This window comes from Canis lupus, chromosome 4, assembly GCF_048164855.1.
Source record: "Canis lupus baileyi chromosome 4, mCanLup2.hap1, whole genome shotgun sequence".
NCBI classification, from domain to species: domain Eukaryota; kingdom Metazoa; phylum Chordata; class Mammalia; order Carnivora; family Canidae; genus Canis; species Canis lupus.
In genome coordinates, this window is record NC_132841.1 from 71,995,189 (window position 1) to 72,022,285 (window position 27,097).

The 27,097-nt window shown below is 35.9% G+C and overlaps 1 protein-coding gene and 1 pseudogene across 3 annotated transcripts in view; one reads left to right on the forward strand and one right to left on the reverse strand.

Moving 5' to 3' along the window:
- Positions 1–27,097, reverse strand: part of WDR70 (WD repeat domain 70) — a 310,665-nt gene that overhangs the window by 222,609 nt on the left and 60,959 nt on the right. For all 3 annotated transcript variants that reach the window (XM_072824838.1, XM_072824837.1, XM_072824836.1), the window contains exons 6-7: positions 19,161–19,220; positions 14,073–14,206 (exon numbers count right to left, since the gene is read on the reverse strand). In XM_072824838.1, the coding sequence (XP_072680939.1) occupies positions 14,073–14,206; positions 19,161–19,220 (194 nt within the window). The remainder of the gene's footprint in view (positions 1–14,072; positions 14,207–19,160; positions 19,221–27,097) is intronic.
- On the forward strand, positions 7,825–8,295 carry LOC140631628 (UBA-like domain-containing protein 2 pseudogene; annotated as a pseudogene).

Here is a 27,097-nt window from a genome sequence, read left to right on the forward strand (position 1 = left end):
CCCTGGGCCAAAGGCAGGCACCAAACCGCTGCGCCACCCAGGGATCCCCACACTTTACATCTTGATAGATATTATCAAACTGTTCTGTAGAAAAAAAAGTTTAGTAAATGATATCCCATCTTTGCCTTCTCCCCATATTGGATAGCATGAATCTCTTTCTCCTTTGCCAATCTTAAAAAATCCCAAGTAGTACCTCATTGGCATTTTAATTTTTCCTTCTTTTATCATTAGTAAAGTCAAGTATCCACTTTCACATTTATTGGCCAGTTATATTTATTCTGCTGTTACCTGTTAATTCATTTCCTTTGACCAGCTTTAATTTATAGATATCCCTTGCCTTACTGATTTGCAGAAACTATGTATTATGGATAGCAGCCCATTACTTTCAATAGGTATTCCAACTTTTATTTTTAGTTTATAATTTGTCTTTAAATTTTCTTTATTATGTCTTTTGTTTTCCTAAGCATAAAATATCCTTTTAACTATAACAGTAATTATACTGTTTGTCATGTCATGGAAAAGTAGAAAGTGAAAGTTCTTCTCTTCCCCCACAGAGTACACCATACACAAGATATAACCTCCTAAATTTTTCCCTAGTAACTGAAATGTAAACATGTAAGTTATATATTACAAAGGGGAATTTTTTTAAATATGTTTTTTATTTAATAAACATTTAAATGTGTCTTTCCATCTAAAAAAACTTTCAAGAACACGTGGTTTAGAGCAGAAAACAGGCAAGGACAGAAAACAATATGTAAAAATACATTAAGGCTGCTTTTCAAAAGACACTATTATGAAAATAAAAAGCAAGCTTCAGACTGAGAGGAAATTTTTATGATACACAAATCTTACAAAGAACTTTATAAACCAACCTGAGAAGAACAACTCAATTTTTCAAACGGGCAAAAGATTTGGACAGCTCACTAGAGAAGACATATATAATGAAAGACATAAAAAGATGTTCAACATCACATTAATCATGGAAATTCAAATTAAAACCATTTACATATCACTACATACCCAAAACGATGGCTAAATTTTAAAGTATTGATACCACCAAGTACACCTAAGGATGTAAAATAATTAAAACTCATACCTTGCAGCTTAGAAAGCAAAATGGTACAGACACTTCAGAAAAGCTTGGCAATTTCTTATAAAGTTAATATTCACATAGCATATAAGCCAACAATTCACTCCAAATTCACTCTATTTGTCAAGGAAATTAAAACATTTATCAAAAAAAAGACCTGTACAGAAATATTTACAGTAGTTTCATTCAAATATCTAAAACCCGGAAGCAACCCAAATGTCTAACTAATGATCAGATAAACAACCTGTAGTGTATTCATATGAGGAATACTACACAGCAATGAAAAGGATAAAATCTACAGAGAGAGGCAGCAACAAAATCAGATCATTGTCAGGAAAAGAGACTAACCACAAAGTGACTGGAGGGAACTTTGGGGATAATGAAATGTTCTTTATCTTGACTGTGGTGCTGGTAGTATGATTGTATGCATTTCTCAGAACTCCTAGAACTACAATTGAAAAGAATAAATTTTACTGTAAATAAATTATGGCTGAATAACTATGACTTAAAAGTTCATTAAAACCAATGAGGAACTGAATTATAGTAAGAACTTAGTAAAGTAGGTTGGTTTAAGGGATTTTCACAGATGGGGGGGTGGAAAGGTGGGGGAGACAGAGATAAAGAGTCTGAAAGAAGAAAAGGCAAATGGAAAAGAGAAACAGAGAATCAAAACTGGATAGTCAGTACTCTTAAAGAACGGAGAACAGCAGAGAAAATAGCCTAAACAACTATCCAAACAGAGGTACAATCCAATTTTATGTTACTAATGAAAACTTAGTAATAGGAAATAATACTTGAAAGGTAGGAGGGATATCAACCTGTGAGAATCTGTACCCTCAGAATTTTAATCTGTACTAAAATTCTTTCACATTAAATTACTAAGATAATAAGAACTGATATCACTGAATGCTGCTTAACCAAGTGCCCAACACTGGGCTGCATTGGAGTATTATCACACCCGAAGAAATGGATAGTTAAATCTATTTTGTAGGCTAGGAAACCAACAAAGTGATAAAATAACATGCCTACTCACACAGCAAATGAACCGACCAAGACAGAATTCAAATTCAGACTTACATGACCCAGAATCCACACTGTTACCCATCACACACTCCATGGTAATATTTAATTAATAAATTGAATTTTACATAAATCAGTCTGCTACAGAAAAAGAAAGCAAGGAAAACACTTAAATGGAAGCCTGGGAAAGTAGTGAGGTTTCCCCCTCACTCCATTAAAATTGACAGTTATGACACAAGCTCAGCTGAATTAGCAGAGAAGATGGTGTATAATGCCCAATGGCTAGAGCACTGATTCATACATTCTAATTTCTAGTAACAGAAATTTTTTAATTTCTGAATCTAGGGTTAATCTAGGAAGGGAAAAGTACTAGAAAAAAAGCATTATTTTTCTTTGACTCTGAATTATTTAACCAAAGGAATGAACACATATATGCCAAGAAATGCAAACACCATTTCCAAAAGTGGAAATCATAGCTCAATGGCAATCAATTTTAATACACAATGAATAGAAATCATAAAATGCAATAAAACTCATTAGCCAGTTACCTTAAGAATACATGCTGTTGTTTTGGGGGGTTTTTTTGTTTTGTTTTGTTTTGTTTTGTTTTGTTTCAAGATTTTTTTATGTATGTATTCATGGGGGGGTGGGGGCGGGGCAGAGACACAGGCAGAGGGAGAAGCAAGCTCCATGCAGGGAGCCTGACGTGGGACTCGATCCCAGGTCTCCAGGATCAGGCCCTGAGCTGAAGGCGGCACTAAACCACTGAGCCACCCGGGCTGCCCTATTTTCGTTTTTTAAAAGAGGTAAACAGGGCAGCCCCGGAGCTCAGCGGTTTAGCGCTGCCTTTAGCCCGGGGTGTGATCCTGGAGACCTGGGATTGAGTCCCACGTCAGGCTCCCTGCATGGAGTCTGCTTCTCCCTCTGCCTGTGTCTCTGCCTCTCTCTCTTTGTGTGTGTCTCTCATGAATAAATAGAATTAAATCTTTAAAAAAAAAAAAAAAGAGGTAAACAGATCAGCCTAAAGCCTGATGTTCAATGCATTACCAACAAAAAAAAAAAAAAAAAAAAAAAAAAAAAAAAGAAAAAGAAAAAAAAAAAAAAAAAATGCATTACCAACAGTGCAGAGCTATAGATTTCAAAAGCTGCCTGTTCCTATTTACCCTTAACTGATAGGGTTTAAGCCAAAGAGTTTAGGTCTTCCAGGAAAAGAAATCTTTATCCTTCCTCTCTTTATGAAAGGTAGGTACACTTGGTGAAAATAGTCTTTTACTCTATACAACAAGAAACTTTAAAAAAAAAATATGAGAGAGAGAGAGAGAGTGGCCCACAAGCAGGAGGATCAGAGGGAGAGAGGTAGAGATTCCCAACTCAAGGCTCAATCTCACGACCCTGAGCTGAGATCATGTCCTGAGTCAAAACTAAGACTCAGAAACTTAACTGACTGTACCACCCAGGCGCCCCTACAAGAAACTCTTTAAGAAAAATATGAGAATATTCTACTATTTACAACTTATTTAGCAAAAAATAACTTCCCATTATCTTCCTGGCACTATTCCACATACTGGAATACAAGTAAACAATGTGAAAAACAGATTGTGTGATAGTGCTAACTACTGTAAAGGAAATAAATCAGAGCAATGAACAGAGTAATGGCAATGGAGAGAAGCTACTTTGTGATGGGATGCTCAGGAAAGAGCTCTTTTGAGGAGCTGACATTTAAGTTGAGACACAGTACAAGAGTTCACTGATGTTTAGTTAACAAGATAAAATTCACAAATTATGTAACTTGATGACAGTTACAGAAGGCAGCAGAAACCCAGGAAATTAAGTTTAAAAAAATCCTTAAAAATCATATAATTTTACAAAGCAAATATCAAAGAGAAAAGGAAAATATATTCAGGTACATACTGTTTATCAGAGAATATTAATTGTGCTTTTTTCCCACCTACCTTTTCACCACCTATTAAAGCTTTCTATTGACATACATAGCCTCATCTGATCTTCATACAGACCAGGTCAACAACCTTGCTCCAGTTAGTAAACCACAAGAAGTCTTATCCATGCTTAGGACTATCCTGACATATGAGAATGATTGTAATTTTATCAACCTAATATTACAACTAAAGGCATTTTACTTTCCAGCTTTTTCCTTTTTACTGGTGATATCCAAGATTAGTTACAAATAAATAAAAGCTTGCTATATGCAAGTCTGAAGGAGGATAGATGGATGTGATAGTCTACCTTGTATCTCAAGCAGAGCCCAATTAAAGATGCTACTGATCAGTGATGTCCATGGGGGAAAAAGTCATATATGGGTTTATGGTTACTCTAAAATTTGCAAAATCTAGCAGCTTAGAAACATATTAATATATATAATAAAGTCATAAAGCAAGTTTAACAATTCACTAATAAGTATAAGAAGTTCAAATATATGTTGTCATTAACTTGAATTCAATTAATGAACTCGTATCAAATAAAGAGACACAATCACATGAATACTGAAATTTATGTAACTCTGCTTCCTTACACATCAACTCTTACACAGATCATGGGTCCAGGTTTGCGAGGGGAATCTCTGTCCATCTTCATTCTTTTTCAAACTAATTGATAATGCACACAGAGAAAGTACAGATGCCTAAATAAATCACTAATCTATCATGCAATTATGTGAAATGAACTATTATGCTGCACAAATATCAGCTGTAAAGTAATAAAAAACTTTCCCTGAAAGCCAAAACATTATTACTTGAGTTATATCACACAGGCAGTGAATACAGTATTGACATATGTAAGGCTTACAAATAAAGGAATTAAGGAAATACACACACCCTTGACCCTTTCTAATAGCACTTATTCTAAATGGTTTCAATTCCTTCCGTGCTTTTGTATAACGCAATGATTAATGGTACATGCTCCACAGTTAGAATGTCTGCATTCAAATCCTCGGTCTATCACTTTCTGTGACCTTAGGCTAATTAATTAATCTCTGTAACCCCCCATTTCCACATCTGTAAGATAGGGATAATAAATGTACCTATGACTCACGGCAGTTATGAGAATTAACTGATATAAAGAAGTCAGCCAGACTCCGTAAACTATTATGCAAACAGAAGATATCTTCTTTGTTCTTTAACAAAATAAAAATATTTATTCCTGGATTAAATAAGTAATATATACACCTGTTAGTTAACACTCAAAAGATTTAAACTGTACAAGTAACAACACATTTCCCTCCCATCTTGGTCTCCCAGATAACCAGTTTTTCCCTATAGACAACCAGTGTTATTTCCAGAAATATTTTATACATATATAAGCAAACAGTACATATTTTTCCAAGCTTTAAAAAAAACTATATACTATTCTTTAAATATATATATATACACACACACACACACACACACACACATATACTCTACTGTGCTTTTTAAACTCTACATACTTTGAGGGTTGTTCCACAATTGAACCTTTTTTCAATGTCTTAGGTCAGTATTTTTCAAATGTGAGTAATAACACCTTCCTTTTGATGGGAGAATAGATTAGAGATCATTTTGTGATGACAAATCATTTTTATCATTTAACTGCATATAAACATGTGACAAGTGTCCCTATCCTTACAAGTCTTATAAAACTGTAAATTCACAATGAATTTTAAAACTAAACACTAACCTGTCCACACCCACAGGAATGACTATCATCAAAAAGAGAGTAACATGATGGTGATGATATAGAAACACTGGAATCCTTATATACTGCTAGTACAAATATAAATGGTGCAGTCACTCTGGAGAACAGTTTGTCAGGTTACTAATATATTAAACATAAATTTACCATATGATATATCAATTCCCAATCTAGGTACTATCAACCTAAGAAAGAAAATGGAAACATATGCTCATTCCAAGACTTGTACACAAATGTTCATAGCAGCATTATTCATAATAACCAAAATGTGGAAATAACACAAATGTGCCCACCAACTGGTAAATGGACAAAAAAAAATGCCATGTGTATAAATACATATATAAATACAAAATGGAATACTATTTGATCATAAAAAAGGAACATGGGGCAGCCCAGGTGGCTCAGCAGTTTAGTGCTGTCTTCAGCCCAGGGCCTGATCCTGGAGACCCGGGGTCAAGTCCCACGTCAGGCTCCCTGCATGGAGCTTGCTTCTCCCTCCGCCTGTGTCTCTGCCTCTCTCCCTCTCTCTCTCTCTCTCTCTCTCTCTCATGAATAAATAAATAAAATCTTTAAAAAAAAAAGGGGGGGGAACAAAGTACAGATATGTCCCACAACATAGATGAACCTCAAAAACATGCTAAGAGGCCAGATACGAGAGACCATATATTGTATGATTCCATTTATATGAAATGTCCAGAAAAACCAAATCAATAGAGATAGAAGATAGATCACCAGCTGCCTAAGGCTGGAGGTGGAAATGAAGAGTGACCACAAATGGGCAAGAGACTTTATTTTAGGGTGATGGAAATCAGACTGTGGTACTACTGGATGCACAACTCTGTAAGTTTACTAACAATTATTGAATTGCACACCTATAATGAATTTTATGATATATAATTATACCTCAAAAAAAGTGATTTTTAAGTAAATATCAAAACAAAAGTTCCAATAGAATTCAAATTAATTTTAAGATGTTTGCTAAAACAATATCATACAGAATGAAACAACCTCTTTATTGTGGAACAAATTAATTACATCCCCCTACCCAAGTCCTCTAACCTACCTTCAGATCAGCTAGTTAATGAATATTTATTGCCTGCTTATAGCACATGCCTATTTTACTGTGTTCCAGTGATGACTCAATTTTCCCATCAATTGTCTCTTTTATAACTACTGTGAAAAAATTTGTTCATACATCACTTCATGACAAAACAAACCTTCACTTGGTACCAGAGCATTTATGTATGATGTATGTCTCCATTCCTTTTTCATTAGGCCATGGCAACTATAAGTGAAAATAGCACATAAGCCCAAATAATTTTAAAAACACAGGTAAACAGATAGAGGCACTAGGGGTGAGCCAAAGATAATCAAAACAAAAGAACAAAAATTTTAAATTAATGAAAGAAATTCATGAGCTCCTAAATAAAAGTATGCCCATAAAACTCAATTTGAGAAATCTGTAATGTGCAATCTCAGATGTTACTAAAGCAGACCAGTTCTGCTATGTGCCCACTCACACAATGGCTTTGGGAAGATGATCTCTAATACATGATCAAAAACAACTCTGTCTTCAATTATGAATCTTTGGTGAATTTCTGAAATGGAAATTTATTTTAACATTTATAAATCAAGTAAGAATAATAATTTTAAAGAAACAATGAAAAAACAATTCAATCACATGAAAAGGTTGAACATTTAAGACAAATGATTAACAAATTGTTGAAAACCCTATCATGTGATAGAAAAATCTTGAGGGGGTCTTGAGATAGAGCCTTGTATTGGGCTCTGTTCTCTTGACCAGTAAGTCTTTTCTCAAAAACATGTCCTATCTTTGATTTTAAGTATAAAACAATCAAAGACATTACATAAATATTCTATAACATTAAATTTAAATTAGAGCAGGTGTGGCAGGACAGTCCTGGGTGGGTGGTGGGCAGTGAGGGTCTGCAGCAGGCTGTTGCTGTTGGCTAGCACAAGCCACAGGCTTCCCACATCATCCAGCCAGGATCACGTGCATGCCCAGAGCCATGTTGGTGAACATGGACCAGCTATGGCACCAGGTCATGATCAACCAGTTCATGCTGGCCGTGGGTTGCACTGCCAACCAGGCAAACAGCTGCTGCAGGTGGTGCACTGGCAGCGGAGCTCGCCCTCAGTGATTTTTCTAAGAAACCACCATTCCCAACAGCCACCATCGCCACCAGATCACGTGTACCCCCAGCAACCCACCTGCCATACATACCACCCAACTTGCCTGATCCACTGGCCATGTTCTCCAAGCGTCATGCCTCTGAGGGCTTTCAGAGCAGCAACAGCCCCATGACAGCTGTGACCTGCTCCCCTCCTGCAAACTTCAGCCCCTTCTGCGCCTGGTCCCCATCCAGCCACCAAGCCACTTGGATCCCACCCACCTCCATCACCCACAGCCAACTTGGTCCCCAGGAACACAGTAGAGGGGCATCTGGCAGAAAGCCATGGCTGCAACAGATGGCCAGTAATAAGACTGGTTAGTACATACGCTGGGCTGGAGCTAGGGGTTAGTCCAGGTCGTGGGGACACAGGAGGGCGAAAGTGAGGGGTGTGGGGGGTTTCCTGAAGTTCATTCACCCTGGATGATTTTATAAAAGAATTTGAGGGAGGTGAGGGGACAATAAACTTCCTGAGGCACCTGGGTCCTTCAGGAGTTTCTCTTCAGGTAAGTTTTTCTCTTTTTAATATATAACTATGATATATATTACTATATAAATATAACTAATGTAATGTGAGAACCAGCCAGCGGACTGAGGTTTTGGGGTCAGTAAGAAAGACCCAAAGAATCCTCCCTTGGGCTAGCATCTCTTCCTTCATCCCCAGTCCCATGATAGGTGCTTGGAAGCCAGGTGATGTGATCTTGCAGTCATGAGGTATCTGCTAACTGACTCCCTCAAAGATCATGCCTTCTGGAATCAGAAAAGGATCCATTCCAAAGAGATCTACAGCAGGGGCTCCCAGAAGCACTCACCAGCTGAAGGTGTCGAGGCCTCCTTATTAACACAAGCTCCCCATGCCCTGACTTATTGGCTGGTTCCTCAGTGGCCTTGCAGTTCCTTGCCTCTCCTGGTATCACCAGCTTCCAGCTACATGTGTGGGGCTTGTGTAGAACTAAAGAGCTGGCTTGGGTCACAGACTCCAGCTCTACCTAGCAGGGGCCCTGATTCTCCATAGCCACGCTGCCTCTCCCACTATTTGTCCCACTTGAGTGGATGACAGAGTGGAGAGCTTGCCTTTAGATTTAATTCCAAATCAATAATCTCACCAATAATCTCATCAATAATTTCTCAGTGTGAAATTTTAATTTAAAAAGTTAAAAGAGACTTTAAAAAAAATGGAGTAGAGATACAGCTTAACCATTCTGCAACTGTTTTATACACATACTTCAGTTAAACAAAGAAATGATGTTTGGTGAAAATCAGGGTTTTCACTGTTAGAAAGTGAAGGTTTCTAAGGAAGAGGAAGGCTAGAATGAACCAACAGACACTGGATTAGAGTCAGAGACATGGATATGAACTCCTGACTCCTAGGAGCAACAAGCACTCCAAGAACCAACATCCTGTTCTCAGATACCATTCTCCTAGCAAATATGACTGATTCTGGGACTGGGGCAGGGACAATACAAGATGAGTCTGGAGCATTTAAGAGTACCAAAATGGGGCAGCCCCAGTGGCTCAGCGGTTTAGCGCCACCTACAGCTCAGGGAGTGATCCTGGAGACCCAGGATCGAGTCCCACATCGGGCTCCCTGCATGGAGCCTGCTTCTCCCTCTGCCTGTGTCTCTGCCTCTCTCTCTCCTCTCTGTGTATTCTCATGAATAAATAAATAAAATCTTTTAAAAAAAAAAAAAAGTACCAAAATGTAAAAAGTACTCAAAAAAAAAAAAAAAAAAAAAGAATCCTATCAAAGAAAGGATTACATGGGCCAAACTGCAAGAGCTATCAATGGCTACAAAATAAATAACATTATATTGGCTTATAACCCAAGATATAAAATAAATATCAAGGAGTAAAGACTGGTAGAAATAACTGGTTAAACATATAAATAAATGGGGAATGGGGATCCCTGGGTGGCTCAGCAGTTTAGTGCCTGCCTTCGGTCCAGGGTGTGATCCTGGAGTCCCGGGATCAAGTCCCACATCGGGCTCCTTGTGTGGAGCCTGCTTCTCCCTCTGCCTGTGTCCCTCTCTCAGTCTGTGTCTCTCATGAATAAATAAATAAAATATTTTAAAAATAAATAAATAAATAAATAAATAAATAAGCAAGCAAGCAAGCAGGTAAGTAAGTAAGTAAATGGGGAAGAAGAGACAATTCTTCCTCAAAGAATTCCAAGTAGTTTATGTAAATACTACCCCTCCAGGAGGTGGAGCTTAGATTTTCTACTTCCCAAATGTGAGCAGCACTTACTTACTTCTTTACTAAAGAACAGCAAATGGAAATTCACCTCTGTGATATTCATCCCCAAGATCCAGAGTCCCAGTCTAACCATAAGAAAAACATCATAAAAAAAAAAAAACAAATCAAGAAACATTCTAGAAAATACCTAACTGTACCACCTCAAAACTGTCAGAATCAGGAAAAACAAGAAAGACTGAGAAGCCATCATAAACCAGAGAAGACTAAACAGACATGAATACTAAATGTATGGTGTCTTGGAAGGCATATTAGTGGAAGGAACAGTCAAATGCAAATACAGTTTGGAGTTTGGTTCATAGTAATGTACCAATGTTGGTTTACTTGTCATAAATGTACCATAATAATATAAAATGCTAATAATAGAGGAAACTGAGTGAGGGGTATACCTGAACTCTGGATGATCATTGCAGCTTTTCTGTAAATTATAAAATATTCTAAAGTTAAAGTTCACTAAAATTTTTAAATGGAAATATCAAATGACCTTGTCACTTATACACACACACATCTGTATTTTCTACTTCTTTTCACTGAAAAGGTCAAGAAGAATGATACCCCACTATTAATGAGCAGGTATAATATTCAAATTTGGCCTCTAAGCACCACTCTCACTTAAAAAAAAAAAGATCTCCATAGGGAAATGCTGATTCTAGGACCTGGAAAAGAATGTACCAGGAAGCTTACATCATGTTATGCCAGGAAAATAAGTAAGCTTTTAAAGTCTAATGAGTTCATGCCAAAACTACATAGCAATCAAGGACTCCCCTGGCCAAATGTGGGACAATTTAAACATCAAAAAGAATAATGACTACAACTGACTGGAACACATGAAAATTTTAAAGTCATAAATCCTGCCACTCAAAAAGGAAAAAGAGAAAAACATCACCACCAATAACAGCAACAACTCATTTATCACTACCAACCCCTGAACTAAAAATGGGTAGTTAAATAACCAAGTATTTATACTGCCTTCTAACAGCAGAACTGTATTTTAGTGTAACCAAATAACACAAGTTAATATGGAAAAGTTCTCTTAGAAGAACATCAACAAATAAATGTAGATGAAATAATGGAATTCAGAAAATCACCAACTCACAACCCTCAATGAGAGGACTGAGTCAGGTATGAATAATCAATGGGTGCAAAACATTAAGTGACGCAATGGTAAGAATCTAGATATTTCCATGCTGCCAACTATCTCCCCACAAAGCTCTTACTTATCTCAAGTATATAACATAATATTAACTTTACAATGGAGGAATCAGATGTCACCAACTTAATCCAGGGATCAATCTTAATTGCTAGTCACAAATAGCAACAAGTAGACAATACATGCACTTGATGTTATACAGTAGAGATTATGATCAAGCCTTTGGATCTTCTACAGGAAATACTTGAGACAAAGAAATAAGTTAAATGATACAATAAAGAAGCAATTACAAAAAAATTCAGGGAGGAAGAATCTTATGAAGTACAACAGACCATTTAATAAAGTATTATGAGAAAGACAATGGTTTGAAAGGAAACCTTGTTCTAGATTAAAAGATATGTAAGAGAGGTACACAATAAATGTGACATTACTTTATTAGATCTATGTTTGACAAACCAGCATTAAAATACATTTTGAGAGCCAATTGGGGAAATTTAAATATAAAATGATCATTAGAAATATTAAGAAGTTCTAAATAAATCTGTTAGAATAACTGGAGCTCTATTTATATAGGAAAATGTCTATATTTATTTCAAAGTGAAAGTTATGCATTTCTTTACTTTTAAATATTTCAAAAATAACAAAAATGAGATGAAGCAAATACAGAAAAATGTAGCTATTAAATCTAGGTAAAAGGGTAGAGGGCTATTACAGTAATCCATTTTTCTCTACGCTTGAAATTTTTCACAGGCAAAAGTGAATTACAGATGGATGTATATATAAATATAAAATACACATTAAGTAAAAAAAATACCTATTGTCATAAAAAGAATCACATTACTAGGAAGTTAGGGGCAAATGACAGCAAAGTTAAACAGTTCTCATGATTTAAAATAGTAACATTCACTATACTATAATGTTTATTGTACTAGAGTTTATATTAATCTTGTACAGACTGTCAAGAATTCTGTTTATTCCCATCTACCCTTTGATAGCTCACTATTAGATAAAGAATACAATTTAATTATAGAAGAGAAAATAAGCTTATTCTTGGGTTTTTCTGCATTTTCAACTACCTCAGTGTAGCAAATGACAAGTTTAGTAATAGAACACTGCCTTGAGACTCATGGGACATGATTCTATTCAGAGCTAATCATTAATAGACTACTGAATAATCCTGAACAAGTGAGTTTGTAGTCGTAAAAGTAGTTTGTGGTCGTAAAAGTAGAAGGGGAATACAATCCTTATATGAATCGAGAGAGTATCGCATGGGAATAAAATATATAATATTGTACTTTAAGTATATTTTTTAAAAGTCGTCATACTAACTCAAGATATCAAGTTATAATTTTAGACAATAAGAGTTTTAATTAAATATAGTCGTCATTGGAGACACTCCATTTTTAAAAGTTTTTTTTCCTTTCCAACTGATCAGAAATCTGCTTAAGAATTAAGAATTAGGACTTCAAAATTTACAAATCATTATGATTTGTACAAAACTGATCAGGGCCATGTTTAGTATAACTTTTAGGTTATTTTGCTAGATAACTGCAGCTGCCAGAGAAACTGAGGTCTTAGAACCAATTCTGAGTTACATACAGACATTGGTTATCTACGCAGTTATGAGCAAGTAAGCAAAAACAATTCACATATATTCCGCAGGATTAAGAAAAATCTCAGCTCTCTAGCCTTTCAGACACTCCAACCACCACTTTCATGAAAGGTTCACTAAAAGCAAACACCCAATAGCCCAGAAACAGGAACTTTATCCATACAGTTGACAGAATCCAGAGTTTCCAGGTAGACACAAGGTTTAGCAAAAACCATCATCCTTAAGAGTTCAAGTTAAAGGTAAACTAGATTCTTTTTTTTTTAAGATTTTATTTATTTATTCATGACAGGGAGAGAGGGAGAGAGGGAGGGACGGAGGGAGGCAGAGACACAGGGAGAGAAGCAAGCTCTATGCAGAGAGCCTGACGTGGGACTCGATCCCGGGTCTCCAGAATCACACCCCAGGCTGAAGGCGGCACCAGAACGCTGGGCCACTGGGGCTGCCCGGTAAACTAGATTCTTAAGCCCCACTCATATAAAAGTAGAAAACGGGGTCTAAGTAATTTCAGCTAATTCACATATGGTGAATATGTACAGTTAGTCAATAAGAACTCATTTACAATATACATTATACAAGTTAACAAGGTATCAGTTTCACCCGTAAAAATCTATTTTTGATATCCAATATACTAAAAGACCAGATATAGTCAAAAACAGAAGTAAGAGGGTGGCTTGTGGTAGCAACATGTAAAGCCCTTTCCGATATCATGCTAGCTGACCATACCTGCACAGTGCAGCACTGACTAACACCTGGTTATTGGCTTAACATACATCGTACACACATATATAACATTACATGGTATTTACTGGAGTATTAAACTAGGCAAGGTAATAATCTCTAAATACAAATATTTTTTACAAAACAACAAAAGATTGAAAACATCTTTAAAATTTAGGTTAATAAACCTGAAGGAAAGAAATTTAAGGTACATTTTTCTTTTATCCAAATAATGAAGGTGTAACACATAGTCATATAAACAGTGTATTTTGGTACAAAGCATCACAAATGAAATTCAAATGATAACAGTACTCCATCTTCAAATATGAAGGTATTAAGTTGTGCAACACATACCATTCACAGGGCTGAAGAGATCGAAATGCCTTAAAAGAAGCATCCATTCCAGCAAAATCCCAAAATTTAACATCATAGTCATACCCTCCAGTCACCAAACGGGCACCTGAGGGATCCAAACCCAAAGCAGAAACCTGGTTTAAAAAAAAAAAAAGAAAAGAAAGAAAAGAAAAAATTTAACTGGAGAAAAGCTACTTATGGTCTAATTAACCTCCATTTCTTTTCTCTAACCCTACCACCTATATTATAGGCATTGGAAGTACAGCTCACCAGCTGTTTTTACTTCTAAAAAGTAGGACTGAATAGTATATCCTCTATTATTTGACTTATTAGGACTACTGTTTCTAAAAACAACAACAAAAAAGTACTGTTTCTTTTGAAATAAAGAAAAATATTTTAATCTAATTGCCAGCTTCATCCCAATTTATCTATCAAACTTCAAAAATAATTCAGCTTTTTCAATAAACAATTCTGAGGAAACCTTTTGAGATGTTTTAACTACCACTAACAGAAGACCACATAAATCTAAAATTACCAAAATGAAAAAATGCAAAAGGGAATGTTAAGAAATCCACTTAATGAAGTAGGACAAAGTAGAAATTATTTTATGTGGCTAAATAACTCATATAATTACCTTAAACAATTACTCTAAAAGCTGAACTTATAAGTGACTGACTATATTATAATACCACTTTTATATTGGTTCTATAAAATATCTGCCTTCCCTGTGAATTTTCCTAGATCCAATGCACACGTGAATACCCAATTGGTAACTCACTATTCTTAAGCAGGAAGTCCCTGGATTGACTGCCCTCTCAGAAGGAAAAAAATGCATTAGAAATAATGTGATTATCACACACTCGAGATACTAAAAGGATCAAAGTTTTATATAAAGGAAGCAACTATAAATCAGTTCTCCTAACAGACAGACTTAAAATGTTATTAAATGTAATAGAATTACTGAGTTAACACCAGATATTTACAAAATAATTTTACACATTCCAGTCACTACCTGCAAACACTGATTTCGGAATATAAGGAAATTACATATAAATATAATTAGTTAATGATCTACTTTATGGTTAAATTAGATATGTACTACTCTAAATGTGTTAAGAAAGCATACAAATGAAAACGAAGTCATTTTTATGCCCGAACAATTAGGTCTTAAAACCTAAAACAATCAAAAATAAAAATAAACAGTAGCTTTTGAAGACTTCCACTACTACCAACTACAAACTTTTTTTTTTTTAATTCATTAGAGACACACACACACAGAGAGAGAGAGAGAGAGAGAGAGAGAGATGCATAGACACAGGCAGAGGGAGAAGCAGGCTCCATGCAGGGAGCCCGACGTGGGACTCAATCCCAGGTCTCCAGGATCACACTCTGGGCTGCAGGCAGCGCTAAACCGCTGCACCACCAGGGCTGCCCCCAACTACAAACTTAGTTACGTTCCTTGCCCACTCTATCCTTCTACTCTCCTTTCAGAATTAAAGAGGTGTCCTCCTCCTGGTGTGACCAACTGAGCCAGTATTCATCCCATTACAATACAATTTAAAACTGCAAATTCATTTGTGGCTTGTCTGTTCAATGCCTGTTCTCCATGCAAGGGTGTAAACTTCTCTGCCTCACTGTAATTGGCAGCATGTAGCAGCAGGGGCAAAGGGCTATGTCAGGGTAGGAGAACTGATGACTAGCTGTAGGCATTCGTCTTGAGTCCTTGGGGAAAGGGAAGGGCTGCTTGGAGCCAGCAGCTTCCAACTTCCAGGGAGTCGTTTGGAATTTAGTGCAAGCTGGGAAGAATGAGCTCAAAGGGAAACCTGGAAAAGAAGCAGCTCTTCACCTAAAAATTGTTCTCTTTGCTTTAGCTGTGAATTCTTTCATTGGGAAAGAGAAATTAACAGTATGTCACTATATCAATGAAAGGAGAGATGGATGTGACTCATGACTTAGAACCAAATTATCTACAGTCTTAAAAGTGAAAGTTGGAAATGGATTCTAGGGGAAAATTTCCTCCACTAAACCAGTTTTTCTGGGCGCTACACTGTTTAAGGGAACATAGCTATGATCCACTTAAAGATTTGGATCATCTGGTAGGATACAAAGGAAACCATCTCTAGGTCTTGTTAAGGAATGGAAAGGTGAGTAGACTGGTTCAGGGGCAGGTACTAGAAATGTCAAATGTAGGAAATAAGGCTAGCCTTGTGTAGATAACTGGTAAGGCTCAGAAATAAATATATGGGGACTCCTTTTAGCATTCTCTATACTTCTGTGAATGTGTATTTTCCAATAACTAAAATAAATAAATAAATAAATAAGACCAGGCAAAAGAGTCACCTTGCTAATCTCTGACGTTTTTACAAGATGAAATAAATACATGCGGGGACCCCGATGTTTCTAGCAGCAATGTCCACAAAAGCCAAACTGTGGAAGGAGCCTCGGTGTCCATCAAGAGATGAATGGATAAAGATGTGGTTTATGTATACAATGGAATATTATTCAGCCATTAGAAATGACAAATACCCACCATTTGCTTCAACGTGGATGGAACTGGAGGGTATTATGCTGAGTGAAATAAGTCAATCGGAGAAGGACAAATATTGTATGGTCTCATTCTCATTCATTTGGGGTATATAAATAGTGAAAGGGAATAGAGGGGAAGGGAGAAGAAATGGGTAGGAAATATCAGGAAGGAAGACAGAACATGGAAGACTCCTAACTCTGGGAAACGAACTAGGGGTGGTAGAAGGGGAGGAGGGCGGGGCGTGGGGGTGACTGGGTGGCAGGCACTGAGGGGGGCACTTGACAGGATGAGCACTGGGTGTTATTCTGTATGTTGGCAAATTGAACACCAATAAAAAATAAATCTATTATTTAAATAAATAAATACATACATACATACATACATGCAGGGAAAGGCAAGACTGCAAAAAGATTAGGTAACCTAAAAATACAATTAAAAGCTCTAATTGAGGGGCACCTAGGTAACTCAATTGGTTAACCATCCACCTTCAGTTCAGGTCATGATCTCGGGATCCTGGAATGGAGCCCCATATCAGGCTCCCCACTCAGCTAGGAGTCTGCTTCTCCTTCTCTCTTTGCACCCCCCACGCCCTCTCTGCTCATGCTAAGAAATAAAACCTATAGAAGTTAAAAAAAAAAAAAAAGGAAGCTCTAATTGATTTTTTTAATGTGCAAAGCAAGTGGGCACTATATTTTTAATTATAATTCTTTAAAAGATAAAATTCAATTTAAAAAAATAGAAATATGGGATCCCTGGGTGGCTCAGTGGTTTAGCACCTGCCTTTGGCCCAGGGCGTGATCCTGGAGGTCCAGAATCGAGTCCCACTTCAGGCTCCCTGCATGGAGCCTGCTTCTCCCTCTACCTGTGTCTCTGCCTCTCTCTTTCTCTGTGTCTCTCATGAATAAATAAATAAAATCTTTAAAAAAATATTAAAAATAGAAATATTTAAATAAAACATGTGAACCCATGAACACTCAGTTGTAAAAATCTCTGAACTAAATAATAGGGAAGCTTCTGTTTAAGTATGAACAGTCTACTATACCTTTTCCTTTCCTAATTTACTTAAAAACATGAAAATTAGTAAAATTCTGTCACAATTTCAGAATAAAATGTTGATTTAATAAAAAGTAGATATAAGATTTCAAATCAGATGGAAATGGTTTCTTAAAGCAGTTCTCAGACACTTTGGTTTCAAGCTACTTTATAGTCTTTAAATCTATTGAGGACCCCAAAAAGCATTTTTTTTATGTGAGTTACGTGCATCAGTACTTCCCACAGTAAAAATTTAAACTAAGACATTTTATTTCATTTTCAAAGATTTTATTTATTTATTCATGAGAGACATAGAGAGAGAGAGGCAGAGACACAGGTAGACACAGGTAGAGGCTCTCCATGCAGGGAGCCTGATGTGGGACTCGATCTCCGGATGGTGGGATCATGCCCTGAGCCAAAGGCAGGTGCTCAATCCCTGAGCCACCAGGCGTCCCTAAACTAAGACATTTTAAAATATTTATTGTTCACTTCATTTAAAACAATAAATCCACTACACTTTAACAAATATTTTTATGAAAACAGTATTTTCAAAAGCAAAATTGGGCAAGAAAAATGACATCCTTCTCTATTTCTATTTCTCTATTTCTTCTATATTTCTCATTTGCATCATTTCTGGGTCTATTTCTCCTGATTGATGTTTTCCTCATTATGGGATGTATTTTCCTACTTCTTTACATGTCAGACATCTAGAAAAAGGCAGTTTCATTGAAAAGGGAAAGCAATGGAGCAGCCCAAGTGGCTCAGCGGTTTAGTGCCACCTTCAGGATGTGATCCTGGGCCCTGGGATCGAGTCCCATGTCAGGCTCCTGTATGGAGCCTGCTTCTCCCTCTGCCTGTGTTTCTGCCTCCCTCCCTCTGTCTCTCTGTTTCTCTCATGAATAAATAAATAAAATCTTAAAAAAAAAAGAAAAAAAGAAAAGGGAAACAAGATAATCTTCTTCCTTCATTCATGAGGTTTCCTTCATTCAACTACTTTTTAATGGTTTTACAATAAAATAATTTCATGTTATAACTCCGAATTTTATATTATTAATCTTTAACATAAAAATAACAATACAAAAATAGAATCTGCAGGTCTAAGTAATATAATCTTAGAACAGTACAGTAACCATTCTATGTTTATTTCTTATCTCAGTGTTCATCTAAAAAACGAACTCAGGCCTTTTACTGATATAGAAATAAAGCTAAGGGTAATGAGAAATTTTCCCACACCATAAAAAGGAAAACTGTATTTTAGTTTCATTTCTTTTTTTCACTTGTAATGTTCCTCTATCAAAGAACAAGGTTTTAAAGCCAACAATAACAATGACAATAAGTGTTGCTATTTTAAATGAAAGGCAATGGTTATTTTGATTGAATAGAAATGTAATATTTCTTTTTTTTTAATGTCTACAGCTTCTGTGTTATCAGCTGATTGTATAATTAGCCTTAATATAAATGTATCATTGGTTCACTTTTCCATGGGAGCCTTGTTACTGAGAGGAAAGAATTAAATTTTTTAAACTTACTGTTTTAGTGCCATGCTTCAGAGTTATTTCATGCGAGTCAGGGATCTTTTGGACAGGATTCTGCAAAAAGAAAATTCCATGACATCAATGAGTAATGAACATATTTGAGGCAGGGGGGTGGCATACCATGCTCACAGGCAATATAAATTTTTAAAATTGCATCACTAGCTCTTTACACAAAGCTTAAAAAAACAAAATAAAATTTGTGAGGGTATCTTATTTCTGCACTTCTAGATAGATTACAATCGTTGAGTTGATAATAAATTAATCTTAAATCTCAAAAAAGAGAAACCTTAAGGTTGTATGAAACCAACCATCCAAATATTTAAAGCCTTCTTTTCACTGAAAATTGAGCATACATAACTTAAAGTGTTTAACTACATAAAATCAAATCAAATCTGTACAGGGTAAACATACACCCTTACAGGGTATATATTACAGGGTAAATATACACCTCTAACCCTTAGAAGTTTAAAAAGCAAAATATTGCTGCTCAAAAATTGCACAAATAAGGAACTGAGTCACTAAACGATTCATCAATTCAATAAGTACTTATTAAAGTGAGATTTTTGCAGATGCTGGGTGGCATCAAACATAGCCTTTATCATCCCTCCTTCCAAGAAGCACATGGTCTAGGTGGGGGAGATCAATCACTCTAATGTAATATAAGAAATGCTATGATAAACAGGAGGTATGGGCAGGATAATCGAGGAAGAGAAAGGATGGATACACAAATCAGACATAAGGAATCACAGTGATCATTTGAATAAGAAGTTTCATTATTTAGTCAAGTTTCCATTACCCAAGAGCCAGTTAGTAATACTAAAATTCTAGGGCCATTACAAATTCACGTGAGGATCATCCTGCAATCTACTTAATTAGATATGTGCAATCTAACAGACTTTAGTCCCTATCTCCCCTCATTCTTTAGCATCCTTGATGAATCAATCAATCACAAGGTTTATTTCATCATAAACTTTTCCCCAGCTATGGCTCTTTCTCCCCAGCATATAAACAATTAAAGTACTTACCATATTAAACACACATATACACAGAGCAATTCCCCCTACATTTACTATCGGATCATTATCTTTTCCTTTGCCATCAAGTTTCTTTATACAACAGTTTTCACTCAAGTGTCTCTGCTTCCTTTTACCCTTCTACCTCTACCACTATGGCATGTGTCCTTTTATTCCTAATGCCTAATACAGTTCCTGGCACCTAAAAGACTCTCAGTAAATACCTCTTGAATAAACAAGTCACTGTGAATGCCCCTGGACACTTTTCATAACTTAACCTGCACAAATGACTTTTCAACAGCATAGCAATTACTTAAGTATTTCCTCCACTGTTTCTTCTATCTTAACTATTTCCTCCACCTGTTCTTTCCTGGGAGGAAGCAGCCTAGACAAGAAGCCAGAAAAGCTAGGGGTTTTATTTGTATTTTTTTATATGGTTGAACATTCTTTTTAACATTTTTTTATTCATTTAATTTTTTAAGTAAGCTCTACATCCAACATGGGTCTTGAACTCACAACCCTAAGATCAAGAGTCATGTATGTGCTCTACTGACTGAGCCAGTTAAGTGCCCCCCCCAAAAAAGCTAGGTTTTTTAATCTAGCCCTGCCACTCAATAGCCCTGTCATAACTCCAGGAGGGTTATGACTCTATTTTCTCATTTGTATACAGAGGATAATAGCACCTGCCCTTTAGGTTACTGTGAGGTAAGTGGTTTAAGCCTTATAATGTAGTATTCTGCACAAAAGTAGGTGCTCAATAAGTGACAGCTACCATTTATTCTAAGGCTTACCTCCTATCTCTCTGGTCCTATCATCTTAGTCTATTTCCAGGCTTCTCTTCCTCCTTAACTGGCTAATTCCTACTCATCCCTTAAGACTCAGTTCAGATGTGACCTGCTCCTGGAAACACATCTCAACATTTCAAAATCTGGGTTAAATGACCCATCTATGCACTATGATGTTACAGATAAGGAGACAACCTCTCCTAATCTCTATCAGAGAATTTATCAAAATCTATTGTAATTTTTAACCTGTCTCCCTCCCCACCACTCCCTAACCAGATTACAAAATAGACACTTCTCAAAGATTGTGTATATCCATTATCATATCTGGGTCTCCAATCCACAAAACAGGACGATGTCTGACAGAGAAACACAAAAGTGTTTTGGAATATTTAATGGACCAATACCTTATAGATTACATTAGATTGTAATTTTTAATTTACTTTCAAACATTAATGTTTACATCCATAAAGGAGAGCAGGTGCTATCCATCAGACCAGCCTGGTAAGTGACTGTCAGGGATAACTGAAGTTTTCAAAAGGTAAAAACCTTTAACAACCAAAGGATTACATAAAGTTGCAAATATAGGGGTGCCTGGCTGCCTCGTACAGAATGTGACTCTTAACCTCAGGATCATGTGTTTGAGCTCCATGTTGGATGTAAATATTACTTAAAAAATAAAGGTGCAAGTCTAGAGAACTAAAGGCAGTTTTAGACTGTCTGCATCTCAGAGATTACTGTAGTCTATTACCATCACAGTGCAGTGAAGAAGATCAGGAAATGAGAAGACACTGAACAGGAACCCTAACCTCACAGTAACCTAAAGGACTGCTGGAGAGTTTACAACTGATTTCAGGACAAGATGTTACCGTATGGTTTACTACGCTCTGGAAAAGGGCAGCACATACCTTGATTTCAGAGATACCAATACTCCAACACAAATTACAAAATAATTTAAAAGTCAAACAAATGAATTCTGGACTACTCCAATGTAATTATGTAAGCCACTGATCCCTTTGCAGTTGACAATATTTGTAAGTAATAAAAACTCATGTGTAAGTGCTAAGTACTCTTGCAAAAAAAACCAGGAGAACAGTTCAAATGTTTCACTTATAGAAGACTCTATTATAGTTGGTATCTCATTTCATAACTAATCACCTTTTCATCATTCAGGAAACAAGAAACACTGTCACTACAAGAAGGGATGAAAATTATTCCATTGAATTAAATGTAAAATGTGCCTATATAGAGACAACTTCTGGCATTTAAAGTAAAAACTTACAAGAACCCAGAACAATTCAGTATTTACATTAGTAGTAAATTAAATGTTTAAATAAATGTTGTTTACATTTAAAATCAAAGTTTTACAGGAAATCATGTAGAACATTACTCTTAAAAGGCCCATAAAACTGGTACAACTAAATTATCTAAAATAGTAGCAATCCATCTTTTGGTAGCCTATCACTTGATGGTGACTGTTCTTTCTCCAGAACTTTTCCTAATGACTTTTTGGAATATGGCGTAAATGTGAAATTTGCTCTACCAGTAGAATATTTTCATGATCTTCATGCCAGGGGACACCATAAGCTACAAGACTTGAATGAAGTCATTTATTACAAGAATTCATAACAAAAGCTAGTCTTAATGGAAGAAGGGAAAAGATACCAATTTTTGTTTTGGTTTGGTTTTAAATATCAACCAAAGGACTATTTCCCAGGCTCTTTGGTTTGCCCTCAATAACAAGGATAGCAAATATATCTGGAATAACATGACCAATTCCATCTGACATATATTCTTAAAGTGTTTTCAAAAGACTTGCAAATCAGAAATAACCTTCCTAGGATAAAGTTGCTGTTAAGTTTAAAATATGTATGGTACTATAAGCCATAATCAAAAGTCTACCCAGTAACAAAGATCTGCCACAAAGTGGCTATAAATTTTGTGGAGAGAATGAAGACTGCCAACCAGGAACTTGCAAAGGAGTGCTATGTTCTCCCAAAAACCATTCTGTAAATAGTTGCCTGTGTGGTATCACAGAAAACCAAAATTAGTCTAATCTAGAATAACTCTGTAGATCCAATAGGCTAACTTAATAATTATTCATCACACATTCACTAAAAAAAATAACAACAAAGACACTGCTCAGGGATCTCTGGGTGGCGCAGCGGTTTGGCGCCTGCCTTTGGCCCAGGGCATGATCCCGGAGACCAGGGATCGAATCCCACGTCGGGCTCCCAGTGCATGGAGCCTGCTTCTCCCTCTGCCTGTGTCTCTGCCTCTCTCTCTCTGTGACTATCATAAATTAAAAAAAAAAAAAAGACACTGCTCAAAAAGACTGTCAATCCAGTAAAGCAAAACTGACAGGTAAACAAATAGGCAACACTAAAATGTTTCAGATGCTATGATAGAAGAACACACAGAGTTCAGTGCTCAATTCCATTCTGCCTGGGGAAGTAGAGGGTGATTAGAAAAGGCTTTACAGAAGAGATGCTTGAGATGCCTTTGGAAAAATAGAGGTTCCCTAGGTAAATGCGGAAGGTATCCAGGAGAAAGTAAGATAAATCCTGACACTTACTGGACTGCAATTACTTCTGCCTGGATAGAGATTTTTTTTGTTTTGTTTTTGGGGGGTTTTGTTTTGTTTTCTGGACAGAGTTTAAATCACTGAGCAGGAAAAGGAGAAGGCTGTGTGTGGTGTGTATATATGTATCCAAAAAATTTTTTTAACCCAGAGTTAGAAACCAGATTGTATACAATGTCAAGAATCTGAAATTCTAGCTCTGAGCCATGTAATCCTCCGGTAAGATCTGAGTTTTCAAAAAATCACCAAGTTATTCTGTGCATCAAAAGGTATAATCAACACAGTGAATAGGCAACCTCTAGAATGGGAGAAAATGTCTGCAAATCATATACCTGATAAGGGGTTAACATCCAAAAACACAAAACTGTTACAATTCAACAACAACAACAAAAAAAACAAAAAACCTGATTCAAAAACTGGCACAGGACCTAAACAGATATTTCTTCAAAGAAGAAATACAGATGACCAACAAGTACATGAAAAGTCATGTACTTTATATTTAAATACATAATTTAAATAATTTAAACAAATTAATACATATATTTATATTTAAAGTCAACATTACCAACCATCAGGGAAATGAAAATCAAAACCACACTGAGATACCAGTAACAGGTTGGCTATTATTTAAAAGAAGACAACAACAACAACAAGAGGAGGAAGAGGAGGAGGAGGGGGAGGAAAAATGTTGACAAGGATGTACAAAAAATGGAATCCTTATGCATCACTGGACAGAAATGGTACAGCTGCTATGGAAAACAGTTTGGTAGTTCCTCAAAAAATTTAAAATATGATTCAGTAATTCCTTATTTGTATATATACCCTAAAGAACTAAAAGCAGAATCTCTAAGAGATGTTTGCACACCCACGTTCAGAGGAGCATTATTTACAACAGTCAAAGGATAGGAGCAACCCAAGTATCCATCAATATATGAATCAATAAACAAAATATGATATATATATATAGACATATACACACACAATGGTCTTTAAAAGGAAGGAAATTCTGACACATACTATGACATGGATGAACTTAGAGGGCATGATGCTAAGTGAAATAAGCCATAAAAAGAACAATGCTGTAGGATTCCTATGAGGTATCTAGAGTAGTCAAAGTGATAGAAAGTAGAATAGTGGTTGCCAGAGTCAGGAGAGAGGGAAAAAGTTTCTGTTCTGTAAGATTAAAAAAAAAAAATTCCAGAGACTGAATATACAACAATGTAACATGAGCTGTACATTTAAAGATGGTTAAGATGGGGGATAAGTGCAATAGGTGATGGGGAACAGAGAGTATGTATATTTATGATGAATAATGAGTAATGTAACTAATGTAACACCTGAAACTAATATAGACTGTATGTTAACTATATTGGAAATAAAATAAAAAATGTAATAAAATTTAATAATTTTAAAATAAAAATTAAAAATGGTTAAGATTGTAAATATTATGTGTATTTTACTAAAACTGAACAAAACTTTCAAAGATATAGTCTACATAAGCAAAAAAAAATTAAAAGATGCATATTATTAAGCCTGCATACTTCTTAATGTTCTAATAAACTTTAGGTAAGCTTCAAAATCAATCATTTATCAAATGTTTAAAATCCTCTTCCAAAAATATAAAGTTACAGGTCTAAAATATTGCAGGAAGGAAAGACAATTTCCTATCTAATTCTCACAGCTGGTTCTAAACCGTCAATTAGTATTCCCAAACCACCTCTAAATTACCCTCAAACAGTTTATGCCCTATTGCAAGCTGCATCTTGGAGAACATTTCTCAGTAACATGACTGAAAAGGATATTGTTAAAGAACTTTTTATACTTGTGTGAGGGCTGAGAAACTCAAAAGGGATAGGTAGGTCATTCTTGTATTTTACCAGAAATATTTTTTTTTAACTCCATGACATTATCAATAAACACAAAGAAGACAATGTTCTACCCTCATCATACAACAATGGCAGGTCATAAGTCAATAGGATTTATACCAAAAAATAAACTTATTTTCAAAAGCTACCTTGAACATATGCCGTATCACTCCCTGACACCCTAAAATTTTATGAGTATTTCTACTCTTATTGGCTACTTCTGAAGACTTGAAATCTAGATAGGACTCTAGATTGTAACCTTCATTAAGCCACTCAATTGTCTAGAACCTTCACTTTTTCACTTATAAAAATGAAAAAGTCACAGGGTGCCTGGGTGGCTCAGTGCTTAAGCCTCTGCCTTCGGCTCAGGTCATGATCCCAGGGTCCTGGGATAGAACCCTGTTTTGGGTTCCCTGCTCAGTGGGAGTCCGCTTCTCCCTCTGCCACTCCCCCTGCTCATGTTTGCTCTCTCTCGCTCTTTCTCTCTTTTAAATAAATAAAATCTTTAAAAAAGAAAAAGCCAGATGAGGTAATTCACAACCTTCTATGATGACATAGTTTACCTTAAACTTATTCACATCTGAAACTATGAACCCTCTCCTATGTCACTGAAAAGTCCTTTCCGGGCTTCTATCTTCTTCACTTATTTCCACATTGCTCATTACCATGATGTTACTCTTCATAGATTGTTTTTCTATAAAAACCTTCAATGATTCTCTGTTGCCTTTAGTAGCAATTAACAACTTTTCACAGCAGTCACACATTTTTGTTTTAGAAATTTTTCTGCAACATTTGACTGTATTACAAGTTTAGAAAAATTAATGTTTTGAAGAAGTTTCTGGTAAAGGGTATAAACTTTCAGTCATGAGTAAGTTCTGGGGATCTAATGTACAGCATGATGTCTATAGTTAATAATACTGTGTTGTATACTTGAAATTTCCTAAGAGAGTAGATCTTAAGTGTTCTCACCATGAAAAAAAAAACTATATGAGGTGATGGATGTATTAATTAACTGATTAAATTAAATTTCACAATTTATACATGTATCAAACCACATTATACTCCTTAAATATATACAATGTTTATCAATTATACCTCAATAAAGTTGGAAAATAAATAGAATATCATTAAAAAACAAAAGACAAGGACAGGGGTGCCTAGCTGGCTCAGTCAGTAGAGCATGTGACTCTTGATCTAGGGGTCATGAGTTCAAGCCTCACAATGGGCAAAGAGGTTACTTAAAAAGAAAATTTCCTATATAATAAAAAAGCAGTTTCTTATAAGATACTAGTATCTAAAGAGTCTAACAACAGTCTTATCATTTGCAGTGGTATTTTTCTATACATTACTTAATGAGTATATTAAGAGCCACCCTTACCCACAACATTAACCACTCTATGTAGGAATGGAAGAACAAAGGAGTTGGGCTTCCCAGGGAGGCGGCTGTGGTTTGTTGGAGAGTGAGTGTTATAATAGAAGTTAGAAGGAGCAACCTGACTTTCTAGAAACCTTATAATGAAACTCCTCCCTCCCACTCCTTCACCCCCACCCTAAAAAGACGACTTTCTTTTACAACTCTAAACAAAGAGAATTTCACTCATTCAGACTGGGTCCCTGGGTTTTACCTTACTCCTAAAAAAGGCACACCTCCACCATACAGTGCCAACAATGTATACATCATTCTCAAATC